Consider the following 18,890-nt stretch of genomic DNA (forward strand, 5'->3'; position numbering starts at 1 on the left):
TTTGTTTCTGTTGTTCTGTTTTGTTTTGTTTTAGGCTTTTAGCAGCCTGAAGCCACGGATTTCAGTTTCTTTCTCTAGTGATAAGAGGAAAAGAGGGATGAGGAAGGGGGCTTTACAGGCCCAACCAGAAACAGGAGCTAAGAACCCATTACTGTATACTCTCCCTTGGACATCCAAAAGGAAGCATGCCAAAATATCCTCAGTAGTCTCAGTAGTGTCTTTGAGGTCTTCAGGTTTGGGGAATTATTTTTCATTCATCTTTTTCTAAACTTTCTACAATTTTTAATGATAAGTATGTATTTCTCTTATAATAAGAAAAAAGTAATGATTTTCTGTGTTGGAACCTGTAGACCTCTAGCCTCTGAACTGCATTTCTTGGGAGGAGAAACAAACTCCAATGTTCTTAAATGATGGTGGGAGGAAGAAGGGAAAAAAGGAATGAGGGATTAGAGTCAAAAGCAAAACCCCTATCATTCTCTGGCATTCTTCACTAATTGCCAAGTTGTTCATCCATGATGATCTCTTGGGAGAGTATAGAGCTGAGTTAAGTGGTGCTGTGAGTGTGCTTGAATCTATAAGACAATCTCCTACTTAAAGTAACCTAAATCAAACTATGTCTTCTAAAGTTAGATGTAATGCACCTTTCAAATAAACTGACAGGTCCATTGTAAAATAAAATATCCTTTTGAAAGTCAAATAATCGCTTATTTTTTTCTAATGTATAAATTCATACATGAAAGTCTTATAAGACATGCTAGAATCATGTCAGTTTCAACCAATTTCTATCTCCCTAGCATCACTTTTAATTCACCCACTTCGATCTAAAACTGTGAGGCTTGTTCAAAGATATTACATGATAAATCAATATATAATTTATGTGGAACTTGGTGACAAATAATTGAACTTATCTGATTTTAATTTTCTAGTGGAAATTTGGCATATCGCTTTCCACTGATCTTTTGTTTGCTCATTTCCAGGTGTGTTTGCGTTTCCTGATTTTCTCTAATTTCCTTTCCTTCTCCATATAAATCATCATGTTCATTTCTAGAAGTCAGTCTCTTTGGCAAAATGTTAACTTTAAGAATTTCATCAACCAAAGAAAGTTTTTCTCAAAGACTGAAAATCGAATATGAATATGTTTTAGATGCATAGTATTCTATTCATCAAGCTGGCATTGTTTTCTTCCCTGTACCGAGTCAACTTTATGCCAAAGAGAAACTGAAGCTAGTATGTGCTTACAGGCTTTTCATTGCCAATCAGGAACCCTGTTTGGATCCCTATCAAAAATTTTGCATCATTTCATATCTTGATGAACATAGATTTTTGTGTTTTCTATTACTTGCGCCACTATTTCAAGTTATTTTAAATACTGATGATTCATCCAGGAAACATTATGCTAAACTGGTGGCTTTTAAAAGTCACTGCATTAGCTCCTCCCCAGCCCTGGTGGTGCAGTTGGGAGGAGTGGGCACAATAAAAATAAATACATAAATAAATAAAAGTTATTTCATTGTAGTGACTGAATTGCTTACTGAGTCTAATTCTCTTCCTGTTTCCCTGCCTCTATCCTTGGGAAACACATTGCCAGGTTCTATGAAAAAAACTGAATAGGAAAATAGGAAACATTTCAGAGATTAGTTTATGAAAGCCCAAGATGTACCATTTTTAGTGTCCTCAAGCCTATTGTTAACATGATTATAGGTGGACTTTTCTAAATTCTTAGATGATAAGAACTGTCTTTGTTGATTATCTATCGTATAGCTCTGAGTATATTTCCAAACTTCTCAGACATGTTACAAACCATTTGTCAAACTCAGATATCATTTCTTACATATCTAACACAGCATGAAATGATTTCTACAATCTACAATTCTACAATTTGATAGATTGAACCAAAGTGTCCTTGCAGCTTATAGATGCTTTTCACTCTAATATCATGGTTATTTTCATTTTCAAAAGCTCTACTCAATCTTCATCTCTATTTTCATGGATTCATTGCTCACTGTGGCATATATATAAATCACAAATTAAGCTAATTAATAGATACCTTGAAAGTGAGTCAATTTCATTGTCCCAATATTTTTTATATCCTTATTTAACTGTAAGACCTGCTGAGTTTTAGAAATGGAAAGTCCATGACTAACTCAGCCACATATACTATGTTTTGTTATTTAGGTGGTGAATATGCCTATTTGTTTCTTAGAAAATGAACCAAACTCTTTTCAAACATAAAATTGTTTCCACGTTTCTTCTTGGTTTCTCTGTAATATATTCCTGCTTTGAGTCTTAAAGTTTAAACTATATGGAACCAAAGTTTCAAATGTATTAGTGAAACATGCCTTAGTGCTGCCTATGGCTCAAAAATGTCACACTCATACCAAGTCTCAAAAAATAGCCTATCATCCTCTTATTGGTTCCATCTGTGTTTTGTTACTTCTTTTTCTGTGTCTTCTTTGGGACTATTATTATTTCACTTCATCTCTTTTGTTGTTTTTTAAAAAGTAATTTAGTGATGGTTACTGTAGTTGTTGCTTTGGGACCCACAGCATAACTTTTCACAGTCTACTTTTCAGTATTCATGGATAGTGTAAAAACCTTAAAATTGTGCCCTTCTGTTGCCTTTCCCTGCCTTTATGCTAATGCTATAATACATTTTACTTATATATGTTATAAATTCTAAAATGTATTATTATTATTGTAAAAGTCAGTTGTCTTTTAAATAGTTTTAAATAATAGCAAAATACATATTTACCCATGCAATTACCCCCCCCAAAATTTTTAAAATAATGTCTAACCTCAGGCAGCCCACTTTCTATCACATAATGCTTGACTAAGTGATTGACCCTTGAACAATAATAGAGTGTTCAGCAGACTCTTGTGTTAAAATTGGTTCTTGACACTTGTGAGACACTCTTGGTCTATGGCCTAATACACCCCATTCACTTTGCTATGTTACCATTCTTGTGTTGAAGGTACTCATTTTTAATGTTTGCTTCTTTCAAACCAGTCTCCTAAACACAACCACTTGGTAGTAATTCATGTACGCAACAAATGCTTACTGAGCAAGGACTAGGACTCCTGACTGCAAATAAACCTCTCTTCAATGCAGAGACATGTGTGCAAATGGAAGTAATGAAGGATTAGAAGTGGGATCCTAGAATGCCTTAAGCTTAGAGAATCATAGGGGCACAAAGAGAAAGCAAGGGTTGGATCCTGGTTATATTATAGAAAAGAACTTCTTAAATGGCACATATCTGGTGAAAGGCTTCTAGTTTGTTCACCAAGAAGAGGGAAGGGTATTTCAGCGAGGAACTGAATGAACAAAGACAGATAGGCTAGAAACAACATAAAGGATCCTGACAGAAGTAAGATGTTCAGCACAACTAGGGCATCTGGTATGTGGGACTGGGTCATGCTATGGTGGTGGGAGTGCAATCAGCAAGAGATAAGACCAAAGAAAGGGTTGATGAAAAACCAAGTCTCATGTGTTTTCACTAATAAGTGGGAGCTAAGCTATAAGGATGCAAAGGCATAAGTACAATGTAATGGACTAAGGGGACTCATGAGGGAAGGTTTGGATAATGGTGATGGATGACAGACTATATGTTGGGTACAATGTACACTGCTCAGATCACAGGTGCACTAAAATCTCAGAAATCACCACTATCTACAGATAATCCATGTAACCAAAGACCACCTACACTCCAAAAACTATTGAAATAAAAATTAAAAAGAAATATTTTAAGTGTTGGGAGTGTGACATCAGCAGTCTTTGAATGCCCTGCTAAGAATGTTTAGCTTTATGTCATAGGGAATGAAGGCCACTTTAAAATGTTCTAATACACAGAGTGATATAATCAGGCATGGAAGATGGCCTGAACAGCAGCAGAGACTAGAATGAAAGGATAGATGGACAGGACCAGAATCAAGAAGACTAGCAAAAAAAAGGACTGTAATAGTAGATGCTGCAGGCTGAACAAAGGCTGTGGAAGTGAGGACAGAGAAAAAGAAGTAGCTAGGAGGAAGAAGCCATGTGGCAGAGAACTTTTCACTGTCTGGCAGATCATATGTTTTACTTACTTTCACTCCATCTTCCCTTTCTAGAACATAGGCTCTGTGAAGGCAGGGAGTTGTTGTCAGTGTGGTTTGCTGCTCCATCCCCAGCACCTAAATGGTGCCTGGTACAGAAGAGATACTCAATAAATATGTCCAATAACAAACTACATGCAAGAGGGTGAGGGTGACAAGTATGATGTGCAGATTTCTGACTTTTAAGGGGGCACAAAATGAAAGCAAGCACATACACACGAAAGCTGGTTGGCAGGCAGGTTGGTGGGATGGAGAAAAGGGGACCATATCAGTTTGAAAGATTTTGCTTCCCTTCAACATGAAAATCAAAATTCCATTTAGGCTAAGGTGATCTGTCCACAAGAGAGCGGAAGATATAAGATATCAAACTGAATTTGGAGGAAAAGAGGTTTTTTAACAAAATGTTTTGATGTTGAGTTTTTTGGGATTTTGAAGAATAATCTCACTGTATTCCATAGTGCTTTGATAAGATCACCAACCACATTGCAAACATCCAGAAGTTTTAGGGTGCATGTTGAAAATACCAATTTTATAGTAAATAAACATCAGACTTTACTAAATCACCTACAAAATAATTTAATTAATAACTTCTACCCAATTTAAAATATTTTTCGATTAAAATTCATATTGGTGAGATTTGATAGAATGAGCATATATGCCTATCTCCCTTCCTGCTCCTCATCCTCAAATGACACAAAAAGACAAAATCATATATGTATAAAAATATATATATATATATCTCCATCCTAAGCAGACTCTATAAGTGCTCAGCACGAAGGGAGAGGGTAAAGTATCCCATATTGTGAGACAAGAAATTTTTAGCAGTTTCTGGAATGTTAAAGCAGGTATAGAAACTAGAGTTTCAGATCCAGCACAGTGGCTGATGCCCATGATCCCAACACTTTGGGAGGCAAGATGGGCAGATCACTTGAGCCCGGGTGAAACCTTGTTTCTAAAAAACATACAAAAATTAGCTTGACATGGTGGTGTGCACCTGTAGCCCCAGTTATTCAGGAGGCTGAAGCAGAAGGATCATCTGAGCCTTGGGAGGTCGAGGCTGCAGTGAGCCAAGATCATGCACTCCATCCTGGAAGACAGAGTGAGACCCTGTCTCAAAAAAAAAAAAAAAAAAAAAAAAAAAAATAGAGGAAGGGAGGGTGGGAGAGAAGGAGGTAGGGAGAGGAGAGAGAAAAGGAGGGAAGGGAGGGAGGAAGGGAAGGAAGGAAAGGAGGGAGGGAGGGAGGGAGGAGGGGGTTTCCAAATTATTCTAGGAGAAAAGTATACACTATGAACAGTTATTTCAGTTACCATACAGAATCAAAATAAAGACAGGGAACAGGAAAGGGCCCTGAGAACAAAATCAGAGTAACAAATTTAAGAACCCCCCTCAGAGTAGCTAATAAGTTAAGAAATTCCATATCTACAAAGTTTATTTTACTGATATACTCACCCATGTGCATACACAGATATTCACTGCAATGGTGTTTGTAATAGCAAAAGATTGAAAATGATCCAAATGTTCATTAGCAGAAGTCATGGTACATGCATATAATAAAATATTCTGCAGGCAACAAATGATATATGTGTGTATATATATAAAAATAATATATTTGTATATATACATATATACATATAATTTGTATATATGTATATATACATATATAATTTGTATATGTATATATACATATATAATTTGTGTGTATGTATACAAAATATTATAAAAATATAAACTATTAATACAAAAAATTATAAAATATTAATATATTACATATACAAATTATATGTATATATACATATATGTGGTTTACATATGCATGTGTATATATGTGGTTATACATATGTATATATTACATATATTAATATATGTAATATATTAATATGTATATCTACACATATATGCCCATATATATAAATATACCTAAACATATAAACATATATATGTATATGGTTAGGTAATTTATAGGATATATGGAAATCCACTGTAATATTAAAAACACAATTTTTAGTAAAAGGAAATAAATTACATTTAAAAATGAATGAAAATGACAAAGTGCATATAAAAAATGTGAGATACATAATTTTAAATGCATTAATTAGAAAACAAGAAAGAACAAGAATAAATTGACTAGGAAGTCAACTTAAGATTCTAGGAAAAGAACAGCTAAGGAAGCAAAAGTAGAAGAAATGAATGGGTAATGATAAAAGATAATACTTTAAACTGTATAGAATAATATTGGGCCGGGCATGGTGCTCATTCCTGTAATCCCAATCACATCCCAAGGTGTGAGGATGGATTAAATCCAAGAGTTTGAGATCGGTCTGGACAACATAGTGAGACCCCCATCTCTAAAAAAGTTAAATATCTAGGAAAGAGTGGTGGTGCATGACTGTAGTCCCGGCTACTCAGGAGGCTGAGGTGGGAGGATCACTTGAGTCCAGGAGTTCAAGGTTATAGTGAGCTATGATCACGCCACTGCACTCCAGCCTGAACAATAGAGTGAGACCTTGTCTCAGAAAATAACAATAATAATAATATTGATCAATACAATGAAAAACTGATTCTTTGAAATGACCATGATTTAGATATAGTGAAAAATAGAGAGAAATGAAAAAATTGCCATATAATTCTAGATATAAAAGAGATTTTAAAACAGTAAGAGAATTCTATGTACAACTAAACAACAATAAATGTGAAATTTTGAAATTTTGGGATATGATATGTCAACATAAAATTTCTTGATTTTGATATTCTTAACAATACTGGATCTTATTTGCTAATATTTTAGTTCATCCTAAAAGGAACATTTAGCAAAATGTTGATGAAATGCTCAATTATCTAGAAAAACATGAACTTTAGTCAAGGAGAGGCAGAAAATCTAAAGTGATCAGTAAGTGGTGAATAAATTATAAAGATGATCAGCAATCTATCCGTAAAAATGGTCCAGCACCAAATAGCATATAAACATCCTACTAACTCTGCCACAAGTGGTGAATTCCTTTGTTATAGGGACTATTCTGCTACATTAAGGGGAAAACGTTCACAACTCAGCAAGTTAGAGTAACTCTAATACCCAAACCAGATAAGACTGGTGACATGTACCAACCTCACTCACAAACATCATTGCAAAAATCCTAAATAAAATATTAGCAAATGAGATCCAGTGTTGCTAACAATAACGCATCAAAATCAAGGAATTTTATGTCAACATATCATCTCCCAAAACTACTATTTTAATTCACATTCCCTCAAAGAATATTTAAGAATACCTGTTTTTTCCATCTCTGCCAACACTGAGGGGTGATAGGAAAGGAAGGCCTTAGTTTTTCTTCTTTGACTTTTTTTTCTGAAGCTTATATAAAAAGGTGTGTAATTAATATTTTTAAACATTCAAATTTCAAATAAAATAAAAATGGAGTGGTGATGAATACATAGTGTCTCAGGTCAGTCCAGGCAAGATTATAATGTAACTTTGTCTTTGGAGCCTCCAGTCTCCCCTTGGTCCTCCCTTTTCCTCTTTTTAAGACATCGTTCCTCCCACACCCTGGGTCACTCCCAGGTGCTTTGGTTCTGAAACCAGGACAAGGATGGGGCATGAACAGGGGAGCAACAATTGCCCCCACATTGGTTTTCCAGAAAAACTGTGAAGCCCTGTTTTACCATAATATTCCAAGGCCCTTTCCTCCGAAACCCTTTAGAAACACCACATTTATCCATCTTCTTTTCCCCAACCTCAAATCTGTTGCTAGGAAAACCTGATAATCTTGTATTTCAGGGTAAATTTAATGTTATCTATTTGTTGCCTCAGAAGAATTTCCATCTGAAATGTGACCTTTATGAAGCAAAACTTTAGTCATCAGCAGAACAGGTCAGATCGTTAAGGAATTCCATTTGATGCCTAATTTCTTAATTCTGAACAATGAACTCTGATGTTATCCTGAGTGTCCTCAATTTGCTGCCAGCTAAGTACATGATACATGATAGTATCTTTCAGACCATAGCCAGCTGTGGCTTAAAGAGCTGACTTAAAGGGCCAGCCAAAATTTCACCTCTGTCCCCTGGTTCTTTCTCCAGTGAACACCAAATTTTCCCCTTAATTCGGGAATCCCTTCCTGAGTTCAGAGGTTAGAATAGTTCCCTCTCAACTTTCAAGTGGAAACTGTGGGGGTATTAATAGCTGTTTGGGATAATGTCCAGATGGCGTCTTGGCCAAACCTGTGGTTATGCAGAAGCAGATTTCTGGAAAATTTAATTGAATTGGGACATACCTCCACCTGATGGTCCTTACCAGAAGAGATCACAACTATAACCTGTGATCCAAACATAGCAGATAGATGGAGTTTGTTTGGCTCTTTATATTTTTTAAGGGTTTTGATCAGGGCCGTACATGGTGGCTCACACCTATAATCCCAGCACTTTGGGAGGCCAAGACCAGGAGTCCAAGACCAGCCTGGGCAACATAATAAAACCCCATCTCTACCAAAAAAAAAAAAAAAAAAATGGAGAGACAGAGAGACAGAAAGAGAGAAAAGGAAGGAAAGGAAGGAAGGAAGCTAGGCATGGTGGCACATGCCTGTAATCTCAGCTACTCAGAAGGCTGAAGTAGAAGGATCATTTGAACCCAGGAGATTGAGGCTGCAGTCAGCTATGATCGTACCACTGTACTCCAGCCTGAGTGACAGAACAAGACCCTGTCTCAAAAAAAAAAAAAAAAGTTTTTAGTTCAAATATCTATAAAGGCATTTCAATTTGCAATTTCTGCCTTACCCTTCTCCCAGACTCTGACCTTAGGACATAAACAGGTACGAGAGTCAAGTGTTCATATTATCTTATTCTTCCCTCTGCTTATTTTTTCCCCAATATTTAAGGCCCAAGTTATAAAGGTGAGAGCTATTCAATTCCAATCACAGCTGTTCTTCTAGCTCATTGTGTGACCTTAAACAAGTTACCTTGTCTTTAGGTGATGAACTAGAAGTGTTCTGAGGCAACTAATTAACAGTCTATGGTTCTGTGTGTCTATTCTCACTACCACAGTGATAAAACTTAGACTTACAGATTAGCAAATCTGATTGTTTACTTCCTATGTAGTTGGAAATAAATAAGCATTATTATTATCTCATTCTAGAGATAAGCTTGAGGCATGAAACAGTTGAGTACTATAATAACTCAATGTAGATATTCAAGCAATATTTTGGCTTTTTTCCTATAGCCTCCTCTGACTTGGAAAACAAACTCTTCATTATTGTTAAGCGTTGTTTGAAACTTTTCCTTTCCCTCTTTCTCTGCCATTAGTTATCACTGCCCTGGAAGTTGAGAGTTATGCCTGAGGCCACATAACTATGTTGTTTGTGTACAAAATGATACTCCATCATGTCAGCCACTGTCTGTCCACATCAGTCAATCTATGGACTCTGTGACAATCTCAGTGTTCTAGGGCCAAATACAAAGTCAGATGTACTCCACCAACACTGTAATGGACTTTACCCACTTACTCTGCTTGAAGTATCCTCTGCTCTACTAAATGGGTCTGTGACCAGCTGTGCTGTACAATTTAGGAGTTATGGAACTGGACAGCTTAGCTGTATTAATTTCTCCATCTATATCTAATATAAATGTTCATATTAATGGTGTTTAGATTACATAGTCATATATATCCATCCTCACGTAATTCATATAATTATTTTATGTATTTACATAAAACCAGAAAGAATGGAAGGTAACATACTTTAAAATATGCATTGCTATGCCTGACTCATAGCAAGGGCCCCAAAATCATAGTTTTATTTTTTTATTGGGGGAGCAGCCTGTCTTAGTCTATTCAGGCTGCTATAACAAAATACTATAAAATGCGTAGCTTACAAACAACAGAAATTTATTTCATACAGTTCTGGAGGCTCAGAAGTCCAAAATCAAGGCAGCACAGATTCAAGTGGTTCATAAACAGCAGGTCTAGCTGTGTCCTCACATGGTGGAAGGTGGAAGGGAGAGGCCTTTCATAATGGCACTAATTTTATAATGACTATTAATCATCACCTAATGGCCTCCCAAAGACCCCACCTCCTAAAGCCATCACATTGGTGAGTAGGTTTCAACATATGCACTTTGGGGGAACATAACCATTAGACCATAATGGGGGACATATGGTTAGGACCATAATCAGTGCAACTATAAGTGGTCTGTGTTTGGAAACTACTGAGGCATCTCCCTCTTAATAAATCGCAGAGCCCTCTCATCGGGTTCTTGTTATGTGTGCTTGCCCTGTGGCTAAGAATCTACTTTGTAGATATAGAGATAGTCTCTGCTCAGATGTGGTCTCATTGATTTAATTTCTCTTGGGGGAAAAATGCTTTGCTAATGATCACCTTGTCTCAAATTGCAGATTACGGTATTTCGGATGGGATCAGAAGGACACCAGGACATTGATTTAGCTATCCTGACAGCTTTACTCAAAGGTAAAAGAGTTTCTGTGTCCAGAGAGTGCGAAAATAATTGAAACGAATTAATACAGTGACCTTATGTCTCCTAATAATAGATATAATCCCAATGATACTATGACACAATAAATTATTGGTAACATAGGGGTCTCTCTTGTAAGACAATTACTGCTATTAAATTCTCCTAGAATAGATGCTATAGTGTGACACAATTTTATAAGATTTAAATATGCTACAGTTTAGTTATGTCCATTGATTTATAAACATACATAAATTAAAAGGCTGACATAATATGTAAGACGCAATGTTATCTGAGGTTATTTAATAGTAATTTTTACCCTATCTACTTTCAAAAACCATATGATATGGCATATGTGTGTGTATATGTGTGTGTGATATATATACACACAATAATAAATACCTTAAAACACACAATAATACATTAAAATGGAAAATTAAAAACCATTGAGAGGAAGGAGAAGAAAAACATTATGGTACTGTACTTGTTATAATAGAGCATTAAATTTAAGCTTCCTGGAAGTCAAGGCAAAAATGGTAATACTCTGAGTTGTAACTTGTTTTGAAGGTGGGTATTTGTCCTGTTCTCTAGTCCCAATACTACAAAGTCCTCATCTATCTGTTCTCATCCTTGGAGCCATATGAAGAGCAGTTTCCTTTAGGTTCTGTGGATTAAATCCTTCCTGTGCTTTACTAAGTACGTTACATTTGACTAATAATTTGCAGTGTTAAAATAAACAGAAGGAAGTTTCCCCTGTTCAGTGCTGAAATTCAAACTGAAAACTATAAGACAAAACAAAACTACAGACCTTGTTGAATGTGGTTGTAAGTTAGAAATGTCTCCTACATTCTCTCTTAGCTCCATAGTTTGTTTGTCTGCTGTAGCATCATGGTTGGTCACTACCTGTTTGTCATCTCCCTAGATAGGGCAGAGAATGTGTCTCATTCATTACTACCTTCTTAACATCTCACACAATCCTTAACATATGGCAACATTCAATCAAGTTTTGTTTAATAAATAAAGTTTTGTTTAATAAATAAAACAAATAATAAATTTGTTTAATAAATTAAACGAGTTTTGTTTAATAAATTACTCAATGATTCAGTGATAGATTCAGCATTCCAAAATTAAAACTCAGAATACCAACTATTTCATTTATTTTCCAGTGTATCTACTTTTCTTCCACTATTAATGTTCTCTTGAGGACCCATCATGTGCTACTGTGCTAAACTCTTTACAAATACTGTAAACATTATTTATTTCAACAACCAAATGATATAGGAGCTATTTTTAATCCCCATTTTACGGATGGAGTAAGTTGAGCTACAGGAAGTTGAGTAACTCGCTAAAGGTTAAAATGCTATTTAGTAAGCTTGGTCTTAGGTCCAAGTATGTCTAACTCTTCACTATACCATGTAACCCGTCTGACAATACTAGTTTGTCAGTTCTCTTCACCCACTCTCCAAGTGTATATATACACATTCATTCAAAATCCTGATTGCAGTTTAGAAGTTTTGCAATCCCATGAATCATATCATGTGTCCAGCTTGAGAACTGCTGCTCTAAAGCATTTTATCCCAATGAACTAAGAAATACAAAGGCTTTGCAGAAGAATCACAGGACCAGGGACCAGGCATGGACTGAACCACAAAGCAGACTGCAGGCCCCACTCTCCCCTTATCAGAGACAAAAATAAAAATTTGAGAGAACTTACCCTATATTTGCCATTCTCAAATAAAGATATTTTAAAGTAATAATGTCAGTAACTGACATTTATTGAGAACTTACTCTGCACCAAACACTGTGTTGGACCCTTTCCATGTATACATTTGTTTATTCTTTACAATAGTTCAATTACCAGATTTTACAAGCTCTATTTTATAAATAAGGAGATTGGGGCATAGAGCAATTCAGTAACATGCTCAATATAAGTTGGCCAGTAAATGGTAGAGACAGTCTGACCCCATAGCCCTCACTTATGCCTAGAGATACACAAAGCATCCCTTTCCCACTGATAAGAAATGAAGCACCACATTTACAACCTTGAACAAAACTCATAGCAAATGGGAAAGTGATCCAATTATTGATAAAAACATATTGGCCATTATAATATCTTCTACTGAAAATATTTTCTTCCTCTTTCATGACTTTGTGAGACTTTAAGTTGTGATTCACATTCGGCTCAGCCTTAGAATTTATTCATTGTTTTATAGAATAGTCGTTTTCTAACATTTTTCAGCATGACATAACATATGAAATACATTTTATATTATAACCAAATAGTTACACATATGCATTTGGAAAACTGAAATTAAAGTAGATGAAGTAATATTTACATTGACAATATGCAATTGCAATATGCAGTGAAATTGGATATTTTCTATTCAATCTCTTCTAGTCTTTTAAATGCTGATTATATCCCACTAAATTGATTTCACGACCCACAAATGAGTCATAACCTGCAGTTTAAAAAAACACTGCCACAGAAGATTAAAGAAAATTATGATTGCTCTAAGAAATTAACATTTCTAATCACCATAATGAACATTATTTATGCAGCAGTTGATGCTAATGGGAATATATGCCATTAAAAGATTATGATGTGTCAACTCTATTTTGCGAAGGCTTTGAAATGCTCTCAGATACTGACCCATTTGATTTGTAAAGGCAATCAAGCACAGTACTTTTGCTGGCTTCTTCGGAGGCCAAGAGCCTACTTATATTGGTTTCAAACTCTTACATTTATTAAATTATTCTTCCTACTTTTTTTTGAATTATGCGTGGGCATGTAACATAGTTCAACACTTAGTTTTTACATTTAGTTTGCAATTATCTAATGCATGCAGAAACTTTGTGCAGTCCAGTTTTTATTCTGCAGAATCAGAAATTTCTGAGAGAACCAGAAGTTAGAAAGAGGAGAAAGCCAGGAAACGACCCACTGGTCCCTAAATCCAGAGGCCACAAAAAAGGACAGGAAACCAGGTGACCATGGGAAAAATATTTCTTTGCTGCTCCTTGTTTCTGATCCTGTTGGGTTTGATTTTTCTTTGGGATCTGCATATTCTATATTAGAGGATACTATTTATATTATACAAACTTATCCAGCGTCTGTCCAAAAATGAAGAAAGAGAGAGACAAACAGAATGTTGTTACAGGCCAAGCTCATGCCTGTAACAGCAACACTTTGGGAAGTTGAGGCGGGAGTAGCACTTGAGCCCAGAAGGTCAAGGCTGCAGTGAGTCATGATTGCTCCACTGCACTCCAGCCTGGGCAACAGCGCAAGACTGTCTCCAAAAAAAGGAAAGAAAAAAAAAAAAAAAAGAAAAGAAAAAAGAAGAAAGAATGCTGTTTCAGTCAGAGATGTAAGAGGCCCACAGTTTCTTCAACTGATGACCTGGAGTAGCTTTTGAGAATGGGCAATGTCACATTTGTCCTTCACATGATGGGACCAGTCCACAAGGGCAGTGGTCTGAGGCCAGAGACTGGGCACTCTCCTCCTGCATTAGCCTTCCCCTGCCCCTGCCACGCACACCAGGATATTCAGTTAACTTTGAATTTTCAGATAAACAACAAATAATTTTTGAGCATTAAGTCTGTCCCCCAAGTGGGGACTTATCATACTTATAAGTGTGTCTCAAGTGAGTCTCAAGTGAGACACACTTATACTAAAAAAAAAAAGAAGAAGAAGAAAAGTTGTTTATTATTTGCCTGAAATTCAAACTTCACTAGGAGTCCTGTGTCTTTATTTGCTAAAACAGGCTACCTTATTTTAGGGGTGGAAAAGGGGCGATCCCTTTTCCATCTTAAGGGTCAGAGCTGACACTTCTGTAACAAAGGTATATTAACAAGAGAAAAGCATAACAAATATGTTTGATCTTATTTTTATGTGACATTCAAGCCTTCAGAATGAAGACCTGAAGATACACAGAAAACTTTTCATGTTTATGCTTAGGCTCAGTGAAGTATGAACAGCTCTGTAGAAATATGATTACACAGAAAGTCTGATGGAATACTAACAGACTGAGAGGGGAAATCCAGCAAGGCCTGTCTTATCAGATGCTTCTTGGCCTCTCTGTGCAGCATTCCTGCTGATGCAGGACAAGCAAGCCCCAAGGTGGGACTTAGCCCGTGACAGTTCTTGGCTTTGCCCAGGAAAGAATTCAAGGGTGAGCCAGCTTTATTGAAGAAGGAGTGTTACAGCTCTGGCACCGTTACAGCTCTGTTACTGCTCCTGCAGAGTGGGGCTACCCAATAGGCAGTGTGCTTAGATTAGCAGCTCAGAACAGTTTTGTAGTTATATTTGTACCCACTCTTAATTATATGTAGATTAAGGGGTGGTTTATGCAGAAGCTGCTAGGAAAAGGATGGTAACTTTTGCATCATTGGCTCATTGTCATAGAAGGGGGTGGTAACTCCTGGGTGTTGCCATAGCAATGGTAAGCCAACATGGCACACTGGAGGGCGTGTCTTATGGAAAGCTGCTTCCACCCTGGCCCTGTTTTAGCTAGTTCTCCCTTTGGTGCAGTGTCCAAGCCCTGCCTCTGGAGTCAAGTCCTGCCTCCTACCTTACTTCCTTCCAGGTGTGGGATAGATCTCTTCTAGAATAAGGGTATTAATTTTGTTATGGCGAGCTGTGACACAGAAGGACAGGAGAAGTGGGTGGGGGGTGGGATTAGTGTAATAGCTTTAGGTTTTATGACTGGCTTAGGGAAAATGGGGTTCTGGTCTCTATGACCTGCCTTGGGGAAGAGGGATTCCAGTTTCTATGGCTTGCCTTGGGGGAGAATGAAAGGTGATAGACAGGAGGGCAGGTGAAGATCAAAGAGAAACTTTGCTTCTGAGTCTGCTTCTGGGACCTTCAGTTTAGCCTTAAGGCAGGTTTGGCCTATCATTTTTCTAAGCCCCAACATCATTGATATTTCTGGACCTCAGATGCTTTGAGAGATTCTTTGGGAAGAATAACTCAAGAATTTAGGGAGGTCCATTAATCCCTCTGTCCACCTCCTCCTCTCAGCTGGCCCTGCCTTAATCACAACAACCAGAGAAAACTTCCACCAGAAAGGAGCCCAAAGTTAACTTAATAAACTGTTTGGTGTTTATCAGTCTGCTCCCCCAGCAGCCCCATGCTGTCAGCATCCGTCATACAACAGCATAAACCTCTTACTCCAGGCTTCAAAGGCAGAAAATATCCACTCACAGCAAATGAAGTTATTGTAAGTGCTCTCTGGACCCTTTCTGTGAATAAAATTACTCCCGCCATTCATCTCATAGGCCTTGGATTCAGTATAAAGTCAGATCACAGGAGTGTATACCTTCATTCATACATGTGCACCGAAGAGTAATATGCGATGATCACTGGCCTCCATAAATGAGAAATTTGTTTACTTTGGGTTTAATCTTCACTGGTAAAGAAGTCCATCTGAGGCGCAGGGACAAAGTAACCTTTATTGCTTGTTTTCTTTTCTGGAAAGCATTTCAAAAGAGCTAAAAGAGAGTGCCAAAACAATATGTTTCTCCTCATAAATGTCAAGGTCATCAAAAACAAGGGAAGTCTGAGAAATTGTCACAGCAGGAACAATGTGGTTTCTTGAATGGGTTCCGGAGCAGAAAATAAAGGGTATTAAGTTAAAAACTAAGAAAACGTGAATAAAGTATGGCCTTTAGGCTTTGAAAAAAAGTTGAGAGAGAAATAAGAATGATATCTTATCACATATTATTAATCTGAGCAGGAGGCATATTGTAATCAAAAACCTCCACAATTCTTTCATGCTAAAAAGGCATGAAAGGAGATAGCAATCTTTGGAATTAATTTTAAAGGTCAAATACATATATATTCAAAGGACTATGACAGGCAAAGGTAATATGTATGCAAAGTATCTTTAGAAGTCACATAGATATGAATAATAGCTGATCGCTGTTGATCTTAAAAATGAGTAGAACCATCACTGGGGTATCTAAGCAAGAGATATGAATGTAGACCTGAAAAAACTGTATGAAATCAAATTTTCATATGGACTCATACTATTATTTCAGAGATAATTATCTAGTTCCTATCATTTTATTTTACGTGTTTCTGATCTTCAGACATAATTAATGCTATCAATAATTAATTAATTATAGATACATGGAGAATAACTTCTAATATATCCATTTGTAAATTTGTTCAAACTATAAAATAATTTAAAAATAAGATGGGCCTGGCACGGTGGTTCATACCTGTAATCCTGGCACTTTGGGAGGCCGAGGCCAGTGGATCAGCTGAGGTCAGGAGTTCAAGACCAGCCTGGCCAAATGGCAAAACCCCGCCTCTATAAAAATACAAAAATTAGCAGAGCGTGGTGGTGCATGACTGTAGTCCCAGGTACTTGGGAGGCTGAGGCAGGAGAATCACTTGAACCTGGGAGGTGGAGGTTGCAGTGAGCTGAGATCACACCATTGCACTCCAGACCAGGTGACAAGAGTGAAACTCTGTCTCAAAAAAATAATAATAATAAAAATAAAAATGAAATGAAATTGAAATTGAAATGCAAAAAGAATAGCCAGTATGTTTTGTATGACTTTAGAAAAGTTTTAGGAAAGCATATTGATGATTAGATTAGATCACACAAAATAATGAGAATCTCTATGTTCTGACCCATCTTCCATTACAATTGTAATGGAAATATATATATATATGTATATAATGGATATATATATATAATATATATATAATAGAAATATGTATGCTGAGTGCAATGACTCATGCCTATAATCCCAGCACTTTGAGAGGCCAAGGCAGGAGGATTGCTTGAGCCTGGGGATTCAAGACTAGCCTGGGCAACATTGTGAGACTTTGTTTCTACAAAAAAACAAAAATTAGCCTGAGTTGTGGAATATGCGTGTAGTCTCAGCTACTTGGGAGTTTGAGGTGACAGGATCACTTGAGCCCAGGAGGTCAAGGCTGCAGTAAGCCATGATTGCACCATTGCACTCCAGCCTGGGCAAGACAGCAAGACCCTATCTCTCTCTCAAAAAAAATTGTATATCTAATGTTTTGAAATGACTTCTGACTGCATGTTTCCCAACTCTATGAACTAGAAAATGCAGAGTTACTATCACAAACTAGTACTGTCATCAATAAGCAGTTGTTCTTGCTGCCTCATCTCATTTTTTAAAATAACTTAAATCCTAGTAAAGCAAAACTTTTGGCATATGTTCTGAAGTATTTTATGTCCAATAATTCCACGCATCAGGTAGCTCTCATAAACAACTAACTTATCCTAGAGTGTTTACTGAGAAGTTACCTTGCTTAACCTCTCATGATTCATGAATGGGTTTCATGGGAATATATTATGATGTAACTTTGATAATAAAAATTAATTCTAATTATGTGTACAAGACTTGCTGACCCTCTTTCCTGTGGGCAGATAGTTTAATACACCACATGGATGATGGCTTTATTTTTAATATTATTATTTTCTTAACCTTATACTGTTTATATAGCGTAAATAAGGCCAATAAAAGAGACATACTTGTTGACATTTTTATGAGATACAAAGTTACCATAGCTCTTTTTTTTTTTTTTTTTTTTTTTTTTTTTTTTGAGACGGAGTTTCACTCTGGTCTCCCAGGATGGAGTGTAATGGCATGATCTTGGCTCACTGAAACTTCCATCTCCCAGGTTCAAGCAATTCTCTTGCCTCAGCCTCCCGAGTAACTGGAATTACAGGCGCCCACCACCATGCCTGGCTAATTTTTTGTATTTTTAGTAGAGATGGGGTTTCACTATGTTGGACAGGCTGGTCTCGAACTCCTGACATTGTGATCCACCCACCTCGAACTCCCAACGTGCTGGGATTACAGGTGTGAGCCACTGTGCCTGTCTTATAGCTATTAAATAGTGAACAAATGAAAGTAGATGACATTTTGTCCAAAAGCAACCTACAAAGCCAAAATGTGAGACATTTTCCATCTATTTTAGACATAAAGGTGCCTAGGACATTACTGTGTGGGCTGGTAAACTATAGGTGGATAACAAAGTGTTTTAGTTAGGGACTAAACACCAGGTAAGGTTTATAGTGTTGAGTCTTTCCAAAAGTATTTATTAAGCCTTTCTCTGCTTTAGGCCACTTTTAGCTTCCTTGTGTCCTCTGACTTGCAGATCAAGCTTCCCCAAATGTACTTGTTTCTTGGTGGTCCATTTTACCCCTTTATTCAAATCATTATCTTTGATGCCATGAAGCAAATTGGTCATCAGATGTTGGAGTCCAGGCATGGAACACCCACATCCAGTGCCTTTCATGTGCCTCTTGTTGCTGCCTCATCCCAAAACCACCTGGAAGCCACAATACCCACTTTCCCACTTGCTACT

General features: G+C 36.8%; 1 protein-coding gene across 33 annotated transcripts in view; it reads left to right on the forward strand.

Moving 5' to 3' along the window:
* The window catches only part of TRPM3 (transient receptor potential cation channel subfamily M member 3), a 938,690-nt gene that overhangs the window by 773,726 nt on the left and 146,074 nt on the right, over positions 1-18,890 (forward strand). For all 33 annotated transcript variants that reach the window (XM_030919577.1, XM_030919573.1, XM_030919579.1 and 30 more), the window contains one exon: positions 10,467-10,539. In XM_030919577.1, the coding sequence (XP_030775437.1) occupies positions 10,467-10,539 (73 nt within the window). The remainder of the gene's footprint in view (positions 1-10,466; positions 10,540-18,890) is intronic.

This window comes from Rhinopithecus roxellana, chromosome 16 (assembly GCF_007565055.1).
Source record: "Rhinopithecus roxellana isolate Shanxi Qingling chromosome 16, ASM756505v1, whole genome shotgun sequence".
NCBI classification, from domain to species: Eukaryota; Metazoa; Chordata; class Mammalia; order Primates; family Cercopithecidae; genus Rhinopithecus; species Rhinopithecus roxellana.